This window comes from Dipodomys merriami, unplaced genomic scaffold (genome assembly GCF_024711535.1).
Source record: "Dipodomys merriami isolate MVZ:Mamm:240054 unplaced genomic scaffold, mDipMer1.0.p SCAF_6, whole genome shotgun sequence".
Lineage (NCBI taxonomy): Eukaryota > Metazoa > Chordata > Mammalia > Rodentia > Heteromyidae > Dipodomys > Dipodomys merriami.
Window position 1 is genome coordinate 71,788,260 of NW_027206179.1, and position 13,355 is coordinate 71,801,614.

The 13,355-nt window shown below is 40.4% G+C and overlaps 1 protein-coding gene across 6 annotated transcripts in view; it reads right to left on the bottom strand.

Annotated features, from left to right (window-relative positions):
- Window positions 1–368: 368 nt before the first annotated feature.
- The window catches only part of Zmym5 (zinc finger MYM-type containing 5), a 37,278-nt gene continuing 24,291 nt past the window's right edge, over window positions 369–13,355 (bottom strand). For 4 of the 6 annotated variants that reach the window (XM_070003151.1, XM_070003150.1, XM_070003149.1 and 1 more), the window contains exons 5-8: window positions 6,897–7,179; window positions 5,939–6,098; window positions 4,229–4,438; window positions 369–1,824 (exon numbers count right to left, since the gene is read on the bottom strand). In XM_070003151.1, the coding sequence (XP_069859252.1) occupies window positions 1,072–1,824; window positions 4,229–4,438; window positions 5,939–6,098; window positions 6,897–7,179 (1,406 nt within the window). In that variant the 3' untranslated portion in view covers window positions 369–1,071. Of the gene's footprint in view, window positions 1,825–3,189; window positions 3,283–4,228; window positions 4,439–5,853; window positions 6,099–6,896; window positions 7,180–13,355 lie in introns of those variants that run through there. The other 2 variants (XM_070003153.1, XM_070003154.1) reach the window with 2 other exon arrangements.

The following is a 13,355-nucleotide window of genomic DNA, read 5'->3' on the forward strand; positions in this document are numbered from 1 at the left end:
AAGCAACAAAATCCTCATGATATTTTTATGAGAATGATTAATTTAGTGAGAATGGTTTTAGGTTTATTCCAAGAAATAGTTTTTTGCCCTGGTATAACACTGAATTTGTAGGTATTACTATTTCAGCCCAGCTGGAAGACTGCATCTACTTAGCTATTGTCATATACTACTTTGTTTCATACGAAAAGCCCTGAAAGGAATTAAGCCCAAGTATATGTAAGAATTCAATACATGATGAAACTGAATCAGAAATTGGAGACAAAGGGAGAATTACTAAATTTATAGTGATAATGAAACTGGTTGGTCATTTAAATATTTAGATACATTATTTCTCAAATTTCACATGTAAGAAAAAAAATCTACAACAGTTGAAAGGTTAACAATATATTTTTAATATTTCTTATATTTGTAACAACATAAAAATAGGCATATATTCTTTATGCTTAAAGTTCTCATACAATAATAAAGGCAAAAACATTTACAAATTAAATTAAAAACAAAAATATAAACCAATAAAATGCAAATTAACCATTTTAATCATTTTATAAAACAAATGAAGTTGTTTTGCTCAAATAGAAAAATGTTTTGCTCAAAAGAAATAAGTATTTGGTTTAATAGCAAAAAGTTGTAGTTCAGACCCCATTCTGTTCACCAACAGAGTATTAACTAATTCTATTAAAATGGCAAATCTCAAACATCAAATTTTTTTTTCTTAAGGGTCAAGACCAGGACTTGAACTTGGTGTCTGCTACTTTTGCTCACTGGTCGAGTGCTAACTTTATTAAATGAATTATATCTCTAACCCCTCCAAATCAATATTTAGAAGTTTCCAATTGACTTTTTTTTAAGGTTCAGAAAATTAAAAATTAGCTTTACTAAAACCTGTAATAACAACTATTGAATTATTTTGCATTTGGAACAGAAACGGTATTTATTTGCTACTAGACTTATTGCTCATAGCTGTTGTAAGTTACTCTTTGTAGGAGTCTCACAACATAAAGGTTCTGACTTAGAGTGCAGATTTTTTCTGTGTAATGTAAGTCAATGTTATCTCAAAAACACATCAGGATATTATGTGTACAAAAGTACCACACCATCACTTTTCTCATTTTCATATAATCTGTGTTCTGCACTTTCATTGCTTTTATTATTTTCCAATTCAGATTTTAGTTTTGAATATTTAACACTATTGATTATGTGCATTTCGCTTTCTTCATGTTTACTAAGGATATGTGATAAATGCTGCCAATCTTTGCACCCATTCTCATTTTTCAGTTGGTTTTTTCCTTCCCCAAAGAGTTTACAATACAGACAAAATACAGAATCTTTTGAGGCAGAATAAAGTAACCAGGATCTAGTAGTTTTCTCACCACTTGGAAGAATTCTTGTATAATAAGTTTCTGAAAATTTCCTCCCTGTATTGTCTTTTGGAAAGTTAAAATTTCTTACTTGAGGTGGCTCATTTTCAATAAGAGCATCTCGCTGTTTAATGTCCAAAACTCGGGGCCATGTACCTGGATCTGCAGAAAGCACAATTGGTATAATGGGGTCTTCAGATTCTTTGTTTTCCAGTTGCTTTTGAAATTTATCAGCTATAGCTGACATGGAAGGTAAATTCACATTCTGTTCACTCAGTAGTATATCTGGACTACATTCTGCAGAAACCTGTAGCTCTGTAGCCTTTTCCTTTTTTTCTGGTATTTCATCTATTTTTTCCAAAAGCACATCTGATGATCCAAATGATTTTGTCTCATTTTCCTCTGTAATGGAATTCCTTTTTCTGATTTCTGGTGTTGATAATGCTTTTGATTTTGTTTCCATTATCTGAGAAGAAACAGGAGAATTACACATGACCCTGCAATTCTACTCCAATGTATATACCCAAAATAAATTAAGGACTAACAATCAGGCTCAAGTAGTATAGTGTTTTCCTAATGAGTGTGAAACTGAGTTAAATCCCAAGAACTGCCAAAGAAAAAGGGCAATTAAAATTTATTTTCATATAAAAATTATATACATGAACTAGATGTGTGAATCAAAAAGTAGAGTGCCAGCCATGAGCAAAAAGCTGACCAACCCAGGCGCCTGTAATCAGGAGGCTGAGATTTGAGGATTGCGGTTCAAAGCCAGCCTGGGCAGGAAAATCCGTGAGACTCTTATCTCCAATAAACTACTAGAAAACTGGAAGTGGCGCTGTGGCTCAAGTGGTAGAGCACTTGCCTTGAGCTGAAGAGCGCAGGGACAGCACCTAAGCCCAGAGTTCAAGCCCCTCGACCGACCAAAACAAAACAAAACAAAAAGCTGACCAAGAACATAGGCCTTAAGTTCAAGTTCCAGTAGCGCCCCCTGCCCCAGCAATTATATATAAATGTTCATAGCAACATCATTCACAATAGAAAACATCCTGAACTGAATTGTTCACAAATGAATAGATAAAAATGCTGAATTTTCCATTTAGAAATATGAAGTAACAAATGAAGGACTGACAAATCTTGAAAACAGTATGAAGTGTGAAAGAAGATAGTGATAAGGAACGACATGAGTCCATTTGTGCTGGAATGTCCAGAACAGGCAAGTTTATTTATTTTTTTTGGGATCCGGTCGTGGGGCCTGAACTCTGGGCCTGGGTGCTGTCCCTCAGTTCTTCAGCTCAAGGCTAGCACTCTACCACTTGAGCCATAGCACCACTTCCGGCGTTTTTCTTTTTGCTTATGTGGTGCTGAGGAATCAAACCCAGGGCCTCATGCATGCAAGGCAAGCACTCTACCACTGAGCCACCTTCCCAGCCCCAAGAACAGGCAAATTTATAGTGACAAAAGGTAGTTGCTTAGCAACTGCCTAGGACTTTTGGAAGAAGAAAGGACAGAAATGAGCTGGACACCAGTGGCTCATGCCTGTAATCCTAGCTACTCAGGAGGTTGAGAGTTGATGACCAAGGTTTGAAGACAGTCCAGTAAGAAAGTTGATAAGATTCTTTTATCTACAATGAGCAAAAAGGCCAGAAGTAGAGATGTGGCTCAAGTAATAAAGTACTAGCCTTGAGCAAAAAAGCTCAGGGACAGCATCCATGCCCTGAGTTCAAGCTCCAGGACCAGCACCAAAAAAAAAAAAAAAGATGGACATGACTGACTATTGATAAAACAAGAAGATTCTATTGGAGTAAGTGAACACATTGTAGATTAATTATACCTTAATAAAGTTGTTATTTAGCTGGGTGCCAGTGGCTCATGCCTGGAATCCTAGCCACTCAGGAGGCTGAGATCTCAGGACTACAGTCTGAATCTAGCCAGGACAGGAAAATCCAATTAATTAGCAAAAAAATCCAATTAATTAGCAAAAAGCCAGAAGTGCAGCTGTGCCTCAAGTAGAACAGAGTTGCCTTGAGCAAAAAATCTTGAGGACAATGCTCAGCCCTGAGTCCAAGCCATAGGACCAACATATTCACATTTTCTCTCTCTCTTTCTCTCTCTCTCTCTCACACACACACACACACAATCATTTAGGTCACATACAGTGGTTCACAGCTTCTCTGAAGGTGAAGACTGGGAAAGAGGTTCCCATCTGAACAAAAAAGTTGGGCATGGTCATGTATGCTTATCATCTCACAGGCATAAACAGTATAACAGTCTAGGCACAAAGGCAAAAACTATGAAACTAGATCTAGATGAGATAGAGTCTTTTGAACTTTTTTGCCTAGGCTGGCCTCAAATGGCAATCTTTCCAATCACTACCTCTTGAGTAGTTAGACATAAGCCACTGGCACCTTGCTAATGTTTTTTTTTTTTTGGGGGGGGCGGGGGAAGCAGGGAGAAGGTAGTACTAGGGTTTGAACCCCCAGAGCCTTATGTTTGCTAGGAATGTTGGACAGTTAATAAGCTATGACCCCTAGTATTTTGCACATGCCAGACAAGTGCACTACCACTCTGAGCCACACTTCCACAATATCAAATTTTGATTGGCATGTGGATTAACTAGAACTATCAAGGTATTAGGAACACAACAAAAAATGGCACAAAGGAGAAAAACATTCTTGTCTTTAACAAAAAAGCAAAATTAAACAAAAAGCAAACCTTTAAAACAAATATACAACAATGAAGTATTTACCTGAATCAACTCAATGACATAATGACAAAATGGAACTAAAGTTTCATGATAAATCTAGTTAATGTATGCCAACAGGATAAATCTACTATTTACTTGACCATTAAATCACATTAAAAAGAATTACCTGTTTATATTCATTAACACAACTTTGGCAGCAAAACCTCTTCTGCTGACCCCCAATCAGGATGCTGTTTCCAATATTTTTACTGGGCAAATATTCTCCACACTGTTCACAGCAGTTCATTACTAGACCATTGGCCAATCGGTACTCATTAAAGCAATGGTTACTGCACAGTTTATGTGTTACATTATTAACACTGACTTCATGGCGAATCTAAAAACAAAACAAAAACAAAACCACCCGACATTTGTTAAATATATGAACTACCATTTCTCTAGTTTTCAATAAAATTAAATGTAGTATCTTCTTTATTTTATTTATTTATTTATTTATTTTTGTCGGTCGTGGGGCTTGAACTCTGGGCCTGGGCGCTGTCCCTCAGCTCTTCAGCTCAAAGCGAGCGCTCTACCACTTGAGCTACAGTGCCACTTCCTGTAGTATCTTCTTTAATAAAATAGACAAATCATTTTGTTGGTTAACTAGACAAGTCTCACAGACTTTTTGGTTTGGGCTAGCTTGAACTGCAATCTTTTTTCAGGAGGGCTTGAACAAAGGGCCTGGGCGCTGCCCTTGAATCTTTTTGTTAAAGGCTAGCATTCTACCATTTTGAGCTATAGCTCCACTTCCTGTTTTCTGGAGGTTAGAGATAAAGTCTCACAAGTCAAGACTGGCTTTGAACCCCAATCTTCAGATCTCAGCCTTTGGAGTAGCTAGTGGCAGGTGTGAGCCAGCAGTGCAAGGCTCAAATGCAATCTTTTTTTTTTTTTTTCTTTGTCAGTCATGGGGCCTGAACTCTAGGCCTGGGTGCTGTCCCTTAGCTCTTCAACTCAAGGAGGCGCTCTGGCACTTGAGCCACAGTGCCACTTCTGACTTTTTCTGCTTATGTGCTGCTGAGGAATCGAACCCAAGGCCTCATGCATGCAAGGCAAGCACTCTACCACTGATCCACCTTCCCAGCCCCTGACCTAGCATATCCTTATTCTTCCTTTCCACATCATGATGTACAACTAGGATATGTGCATTACATAGATGGAAGCACTTAAAAAATTACCGGAGTCTTTAACTCCTATTTTCTGCTGGGGAGCAAAAAATGTTCTCTTTCTCCATTTCTCCTTACTTTATTTTACTAAAATATATCCTTCCTAAGCGGAGCAACAGTGGCTCATGCCTGTACTCCTAGCTATTTAGGAGGCTGAGAGCTGAGGATCATGGTTCAAGGCCAGCTCGGGCAGGAAAGTCCATGAGACTCTTATCTCTAATAAACCACTAGAAAACTGGAAGTGGTGCTGTGGCTCAAGTGGTAGAAGGCTTGCTGTAAGCTGAAGAGCTGAGGGATAGAGCCCAAGCCCAGAGTTCAAGCCCCATGACCGACAAAAATAAATAAATAAAAAATATATATCCTGGGCTGGGAAGTTGGCTCAGTGGTAGAAGCGCTTGCCTTGCAAGCCTGAGGCCTTGGGTTCGATTCCTCAGCACCACATAAGCAAAAGGAAAAAAGCCGGAAGTGGTGCTGTGGCTCAAGTGGTAGAGCGCTAGCCTTGAGCTGAAGAGCTGAGGGACAGCGCCCAGGCCCAGAGTTCAGGCCCCACGACTGGACCAAAAAAAAAAAAAAAAAAAAAAATATATATATATATATATATATCCTTCCTAAAACTTTCAAAAACAATTAGAATTATCCATTGGCCCAAATAATTTAGGTATAAAAATCCAGACCTCTCCTAATTTACTACAGATTATACATCTTGACTTAATATAAATTCCTTTTCTAATATTCTGGTTGTCTTCATAGGGAGACAAAGGTGTGCTATAAAATCCTTGGGAGGATCTGCTTGATTCTACTGGAAGAACAGTAGCTTTCTTTGTTGGTGTATCTCTGAAAGACAAGGAAAAGACATGCAATTTAGAAAAAATGCATATTAGTAAGTCATACTTACATAAACAATGACATTTTTCCTTTTATTCAATCCTAGGAAACAGCTATAACTTTTGAACATAGCAAAAGCCACTTAGCAGAACTAAGGTTTAAGAAAAATGGCAGAGGCAAAGGCAACATTTTCCTACCAAGATTAAGTACAGCATAAATGAGCCTACAGCTAGCTCTAGCACACCTTTGTGTGTGTGTGTGTGTGTGTGTGTGTGTGTGTGTGTGTGTGTGTGTGTTTGCGTGCAATACTGGGTCTTGAACTCAGAGCCTTAGCTTTTTTACTCAAGGCTACCATTCTAGCACTGAAGCCATAGCTCCACTGCTTTCTTTTTTTGGGTTGTGAGACTTGAACTCTAGGCCTGGGCGCTGTCCCTGAGCTCTTTAGCTCAAGGCTATCACTCTACCACTTGAGCCACAGTGCCACTTCTGGCCCTTTCTGTTTATGTGGTGCTGAGGAATCGAACTCAGGGCCTCAGGCATATGAGGCAAGCACTCTAACACTGAGCCACCTTCCCAGCCCACTGCTGGTTTTTTGATGGTTAACAGGAGATAAGAGTCTCATAGATTTTCCTGCCCAAACTGGCTTTGAGTCAGAATCCTCAGATATCAGCATCCCAAGAAGGGAGGATTACAGGCGTGCCCTGACACTTGGCTTGAAAACATCCCTAAAACAATTCTATTCATGAATCCTTCAAGCTCACTATTAGTATTCAGTGAAACAAAGAAACATTGAAAAGTATTGCTTACTTTTTACATATTATATTCCGTGTCCTTCGAGTACGTCTACGTGAGAAAGAAGAAAGGCAGGTAGTACAACAAAAAAGGTGAGGAGATCCTTTTCGTTGATAAGCTGTCTGTCCCTTCTGTAAAGGCTCTTTGCAGTTTGCACAAGTGATTTTAGCTGGTTTAAGTTGTTGTTGGGCTGTAGTTTGGAAATTCTGTTTAGGAAGTAAGGCCACTGGTGATAAGGAATCCATTCCTGGTTGTTTCTGATTTCGAGGAAATGATGCTGACTGGGAGATCCAAGAATCTTAAAAATTAAACACAAGAAAAAGTTATAGAATACAAATACACATTGGGAATATGTTTAAATTTTAAGGTTTTAAGAATCTAGAGACAGCGCTGGTGGCTCACACATGTAATCCCAGCTACTCAGGAGGCTGCCATTTGAGGTTCCCGGCAAAAAGCTAGCCCAGGTAGGAAAGTCTGTGGGTCTCTTATCTCCAATAAGCTATCAAAAACTAGAAGTGGTACTGTGGCTCAAGTGGTAGAATGCTAGCCTTGAGGTAAAGAGCTCGGGGACAGTGCTCAGGCCCAGAGTTCAAGCCCCACTACCGACAAAAAACGAAAGAAAAAAAAGAATCCAGAGATGAAGCAGCCAGCCAGTCTTATAATCCAAGAAACATAAGCACTTTGCGTTCTAAGGCATCATATATTTCTATGTGCCACTAATAAATGGCCCCTAGAACTGTGAAACATGATGGCCACTAGCTAGTTGAGCTTCTTAGATTTAAAACATTATCTCTGCGGCTGGGAAGGTGGCTCAGTGGTAGAGCACTTGCCTTGCATGCCTTAGACCCTGGGTTCGATTCCCCAGCACCACATAAGCAAAAAGAAAAAAGCGGAAGTGGCGCTATGGCTCAAGTGGTAGAGTGCTAGCCTTGAGCTGAAGAGCTGAGGGACAGCGCTCAGGCCCAGAGTTCAGGCCCCATGACCAGACCCCCCCAAAAAAAAACAACAAAAAACCCGAAAAAACATTATCTCTGAATTTAGTAGATTGTTAGATGGCACACTCAAAACATTAAACTTTTTCTTCCTAACAGGAAGTTATACATTTATAAAATGAAGCAAAGGATAATGCAAATAAATAGATAAGTGTAGTGAAAGAATAGCTATCTAGAACATTTGAGGAATACTGGTAGTGTGTGTATGCTATCTACTTACTTCATGAGCATTATGAAAAATGTAAAATGAAGACGCTGAGAAACTTTTACACGTAAGATCCATATATGTACCAACTGACACTATTTTACTGCTTTTGCCTCATAACTTCCTTCCACATCTTCATCTCTCTAAACCAACAATTTTTCTGCTTTGTGTATTTTGAGAAAACTGTAACATTACACTTTTCATTCAAAATGCTTTAGATAAGCAGACACTGATAACTCACATTTTATAATTCTAGCTACTCAGGAGGTGGAGATCTGAGAATTATAGTTCAAAGCCAGTTGGGCAGGAAAGTCTATCAGGTTCTTATCTTCCATTAACCACTAAAAATCTGGAAGTGGCTGGGCACCAGTGGCCCACACCTGTAATCCTAGCAACTCAGGAGGCTGAGATCTGAGTATCATGGTTCAAAGCCAGTCCCGGTAGAAAAGTCCATGAGATTCTTATCTCCAATTAACCACCAGAAAACCAAGAGTGGCACTGTGGCTCAAGTGGTAGAGTACTTGCATTGAGGTGAAGTGCCCAGGCCAAGTTCAAGCCCCATGACAATCACTACCATCACCACTAACAACAGAAAAGCTGGAAGTAGTACTGTGGCTCAATATAAAGTGCTAGCCTTGAGCAAAAAAAAAAAAAAAAAAAAATCAAGAGAGCATGAGATCCTGGGTTCAAGCCCTAATATCAGCACGAAAAATAAATTAATATGGGCTGGGATGTTGCTCAGTAGCAATGCACTTGCACAGCATTATCTTATTTATTGCCTATTAACACTAGTAAATTAGACATAATTGTAATTTATATCTGAGAAAACTAAGATAAGGCAGGCTAAGATTGTAGCTAAGTAGTTCAGTGCTTACTTAGCAACACACAACTGAGCACTACAACAAAAAGAAGTGTTAGCCAGGCGCTGGTGGCTCACGCCTGTAATCCTAGCTACTCAGGATGCTGAGATCTGAGAATCGAGGTTCAAAGCCAGTCTGGGCAGGAAAGACTGTGAGACTCCTATCTCCAATAAACCACCAGAAAACCAGAAGTGGCGCTGTAGCTCAAGTGGTAGAGTGCTCGCCTTGGGCTGAAGAGCTGAGGGCTAGTTAGTGCTCAGGCCCAGAGTTCAAGCCACCAGCGTGAGCCACCAGCACCCTGCTAGGGTTTATAACCATAATCTCAGCTCTGAGTTCCTGGGTTTGATCGCCAGTACCAATAAAGAAAAATACAAAAAATAGTTTAAGAAATGTAATGTAAAATATAATACTACAAATAGCATCATATTCACTTCAAAGTGTCATCTATTGTTTCTAACTTCTGCCAGAGCTTCAAATTCTTTTCTATTTTCTTATAAAGATGCTGTACAGAGGGGTTACAGTTACAGCAGTAAGGTAATGAGTACCTTTCTTGTTGAACATTGTCAAATTCTTTTTTTACAGTTTAAATCAAATCAGAATGAACAAAAAGTTTGTTGTTGCTGTCTTTTGCCTGTACTGGGGTTTGAACTCAGGGCCTGGGCACTGTTGCTGAGCTTCTTTTGCTCAAGGCTAGCACTCTACCACTTGAGTGACAGTGCCTCTTCTGGCTTTTTCTGTTTATGTGTTACTGAGAAATCAAACCTAGGGCTTCATGCATAGTAGGCAATCACTCTACCACTGAGTCACATTCCCAGTCCTCTTTTAAGAATGACAGATTGGCATAGGTGCTGGTGGCTCAAGCATGTAATCAATCCCTAGCTACTTAGGTGGCTAAGAGCTGAGGATCCTAGTTTGAAGCCAGTCTACTCAGGAAAACTACAGGAGACTATTATTTCCAATTAACAAGCAAAATGCCACAAGTGAAGTTGTGGCTCAAGTGGTAGAGTGCTAGCCTTAAGTAGTAAAAAAGCTTAAGGACAGCATCTAGGCTTTAAGTTCAAGCCCCAGTACCAGCATGCATACACATGAAAAAAGATTAGAGCTGCCAGTTGCCAGTGGCTCATGCCAATAATCCCAGCTACTCAGGAGGCTGAGATCTGAGTGAGGACTACAGTTCAAAGCCAGCCCAGGCAGGAAGGTCCATAAGATTCTTTTTTTTTTTTTTTTTTCTTGGGTCCGGTCGTGGGGCCTGAACTCTGGGCCTGGGCGCTGTCCCTCAGCTCTTCAGCTCAAGGCTAGCTCTCTACCACTTGAGCCACAGTGCCACTTCGGGCTTTTTTCTTTTTGCTTATGTGGTGCTGAGGAATCGAACCCAGGGCCTCATGCATGCAAGGCAAGTGCTCTACCATTGAGCCACCTTCCCAGCCCCATCCATGAGATTCTTTCTTATCTCCAAAAAATTACTCAGAAAAAGCCTCAAGTGGTGCTGTGGCGTAGCCTTGAACACAAAAAGGCTCAGGGACAGCACCCAAGCAATGGGTTCAAGCCCCAGGACAGGAAAAAAAAAAAAAAAAAAAAAAAGACCAGGAGCAGAGCAAGTAGCTTACATCTCTTCCAATCCTGGCTACTCAGGTTCATCTACACTGCATGTAGCAAGAGACTAATGATCTCAAATAAAAGCTGCTGAGCCATGTCTCCAAGCATTTCTCATAGAATATATATGTACTTTTTTGGAGTGTTAAATCCTTCATCATTTTTTGTTATAGGGATTGCAATTCCATAAATCAGGTAATGAGTATAAGGACAATGTCACTCCTTCCTTTGCTTTCTTCCATCTCCATTTTTCCCCTCCTGTGCCTGCCCACAAGTTCCATGGTTTTTTACATAGTGTATATTGAATATTCTTTTTTTTTTTTTTTTTTGGTCGGTCGTGGGGCTTGAACTCTGGGCCTGGGTGCTGTCCCTCAGCTCTTCAGCTCAAGGCGAGTGCTCTACCACTTGAGCTACAGCGCCACTTCCGGTTTTCTGGTGGTTTATTGGAGATAGGAGTCTCACGGTCTCTCCTGCCCGGGCTGGCTTTGAACCGGGATCCTCAGATCTCAGCCTCCTGAGTAGCTAGGATTACAGGCGTGAGCCACCAGCGCCCGGCTGTATATTTAATATTCTAACTGCATGTTACCCTTCCTTTTTTGATTTTTATGCCCCTTTCCCCCCTCCTTAAGAATACAAAAAAAGAGGGGCTGGGAAGGTGGCTCAGTGGTAGAGTGCTTGCCTTGCATGCCTGAGGTCCTGGGTTCGATTGCTCAGTACCACATAAGCAAAAAAGAAAAAAAAAGAAGAAGAAAAGCCAGAAGTGGTGCTGTTGCTCAAGTGGTAGAGTGCTAGCCTTGAGCTGAAGAGCTGAGGGACAGCACCCAGGCCCAAAGTTCAGGCCCCACGACTAGACCAAAAAAAAAAAAAAGAGCTGGGTGCTGGTGGCTCACACCTGTAATCCTAGCTACTCAGGAGCCTAAGATCTGAGGATCACAGTTCAAAGCCAGCCTGGACAGGAAAGTGTTTGAGACTCCAATTTCCCATTAACCATCAGAAAACCAGAAGTGGTGCTGTGGCTCAAGTGGTAGAGTGCTAGTCTTGAGCTGAAGAGCTGAGGGACTGTGCCCAGGCCCCAAGTTCAAGCCCCAGGACTGATAAAAAAAAAAAAAGAATACCCCCCCCCAAAAAAATCCAAATCCAACAACAAAAACAAAGGATATTTCTATTTTGTGGATCTCATGGTTTTGTTCTGCTTGTCAGTTGTGGGGCTTGAACTCATGACCTGGCCACTGTCCCTGGGTTCTTTTTGCTAAAGATTAGCACTCTACCACCTGGAGCCAGAGCTCTTCTTCTGGCTGTTGAGTGGTTATTTGGAGATAAGAGTTTCAGGGGGCTTGAACCACAATCCTCAGATCTCAGCCTCCTGAGTAGCTAGGATTACAGGCATGACCCACTGGTGCTTGGCTCGCATGGGCTATTTTTTTTTTTTTTTTTTTTTTTTTTTTTTACCCCTCCATTGTTTTCCCCCTACCATGGGCTATTTTTAAGGTAAGTTTTCGCTTGCCACGGAACTAATGATCTGCTTAACTTTTAGAATTCCCAACTTAACTGGGATCACAAGCCTATATAACTGTGTCAGAACTGGAAACCAAATCTTGCAGACTTTCTGCTCAGACTGGCTTGGTATCATGATTTAACAATGTAGTTTGGCATGTCAGACAGACACCACTGTGTCAGCTATGAGGTTGAGAAGGAAATCTCAAAAACTTTTACTTACTAGTCTGAACTTAAAATCCATTCTGTCTTCCAAGAACCTAGGATTTTGTATGTATGTATGTATGTATGTGCCATATGGTACTTGAACTTAAGAACTTCATGTTCACCTTAGCATTTTTGCTCAAGGATAGCATTCTATCACTTGAGCCACATACAATTCTACTTCCAACTTTTTGATAGTTAACTAAAGAGTCTCATTCACTTTCCTGCCTGGTCTCCCTTTGAAACACAATCTTCAGATTTCAGCATCCTAAATAGCTAGGATTATAGGCATGAGCCACTGATGCCTGGGCTCATACTGTTTTCTATTTTAACATTTTGTACCTGATAACCCTATTGTCTTGCCCCTCTTCCCTGCTTGATTTTCTGCCATATGACCTTACTGCATCTTATTTCTGATTACTTTTTAGTATATGCTTATGTATGGCACTGGAAATCCAAACCCAGGATCTCAGGGCCGGGGATTTAGCTCAGTGAAAGAACTCTTGCCTACCAAGTGTAGGCCCTAAGATCAGTCCTCAGCACCAAAAAAACCCCAACACAACAACAACAACAATCAGGGTCTCACACATGCTGGTTATTATTTTTGTATGAAAAACTTCATCTGAGCTCTGGATGACGTTTGCATTCTAACTCAAAGGCTTTAAGGGAATTTCTACCAATGACTTTCTCTCAGGCCCCAATGTATCTGTCAAAACTTCTACTTTCACCTGACACTTGGTGGCTCATGCCTGTAACTTAGGAGACTGAGGTCTGAGGTTCCTGATTTGAAGATAATCCAGTCAGGAAAGTTTGTGAAACTCTTATTTCCAATTAACTACCAAAAAGCCAGAAGTAGAGCTGTGGCTCAAATGGTAGATGCCAGTCTTGTGTGAAAAAGCTAAAACAGACCATGCCCAGGCTCTAAGTTCAAGTTCCATTAACGGTGTGCATGCGCCCATGCACATACTTTGACTTTCACAGCAGATTTTTTGGGAAATGAACATAAACTCAAGGAAAACCATAGCTTCAAGTACTAGAACTATTTCTCTGAGATAGGCAATACTTCAAAATGAATGGCCCTCAATATTCTGGGATACAGGGCCAGATGTATGCCATAATTATAGTC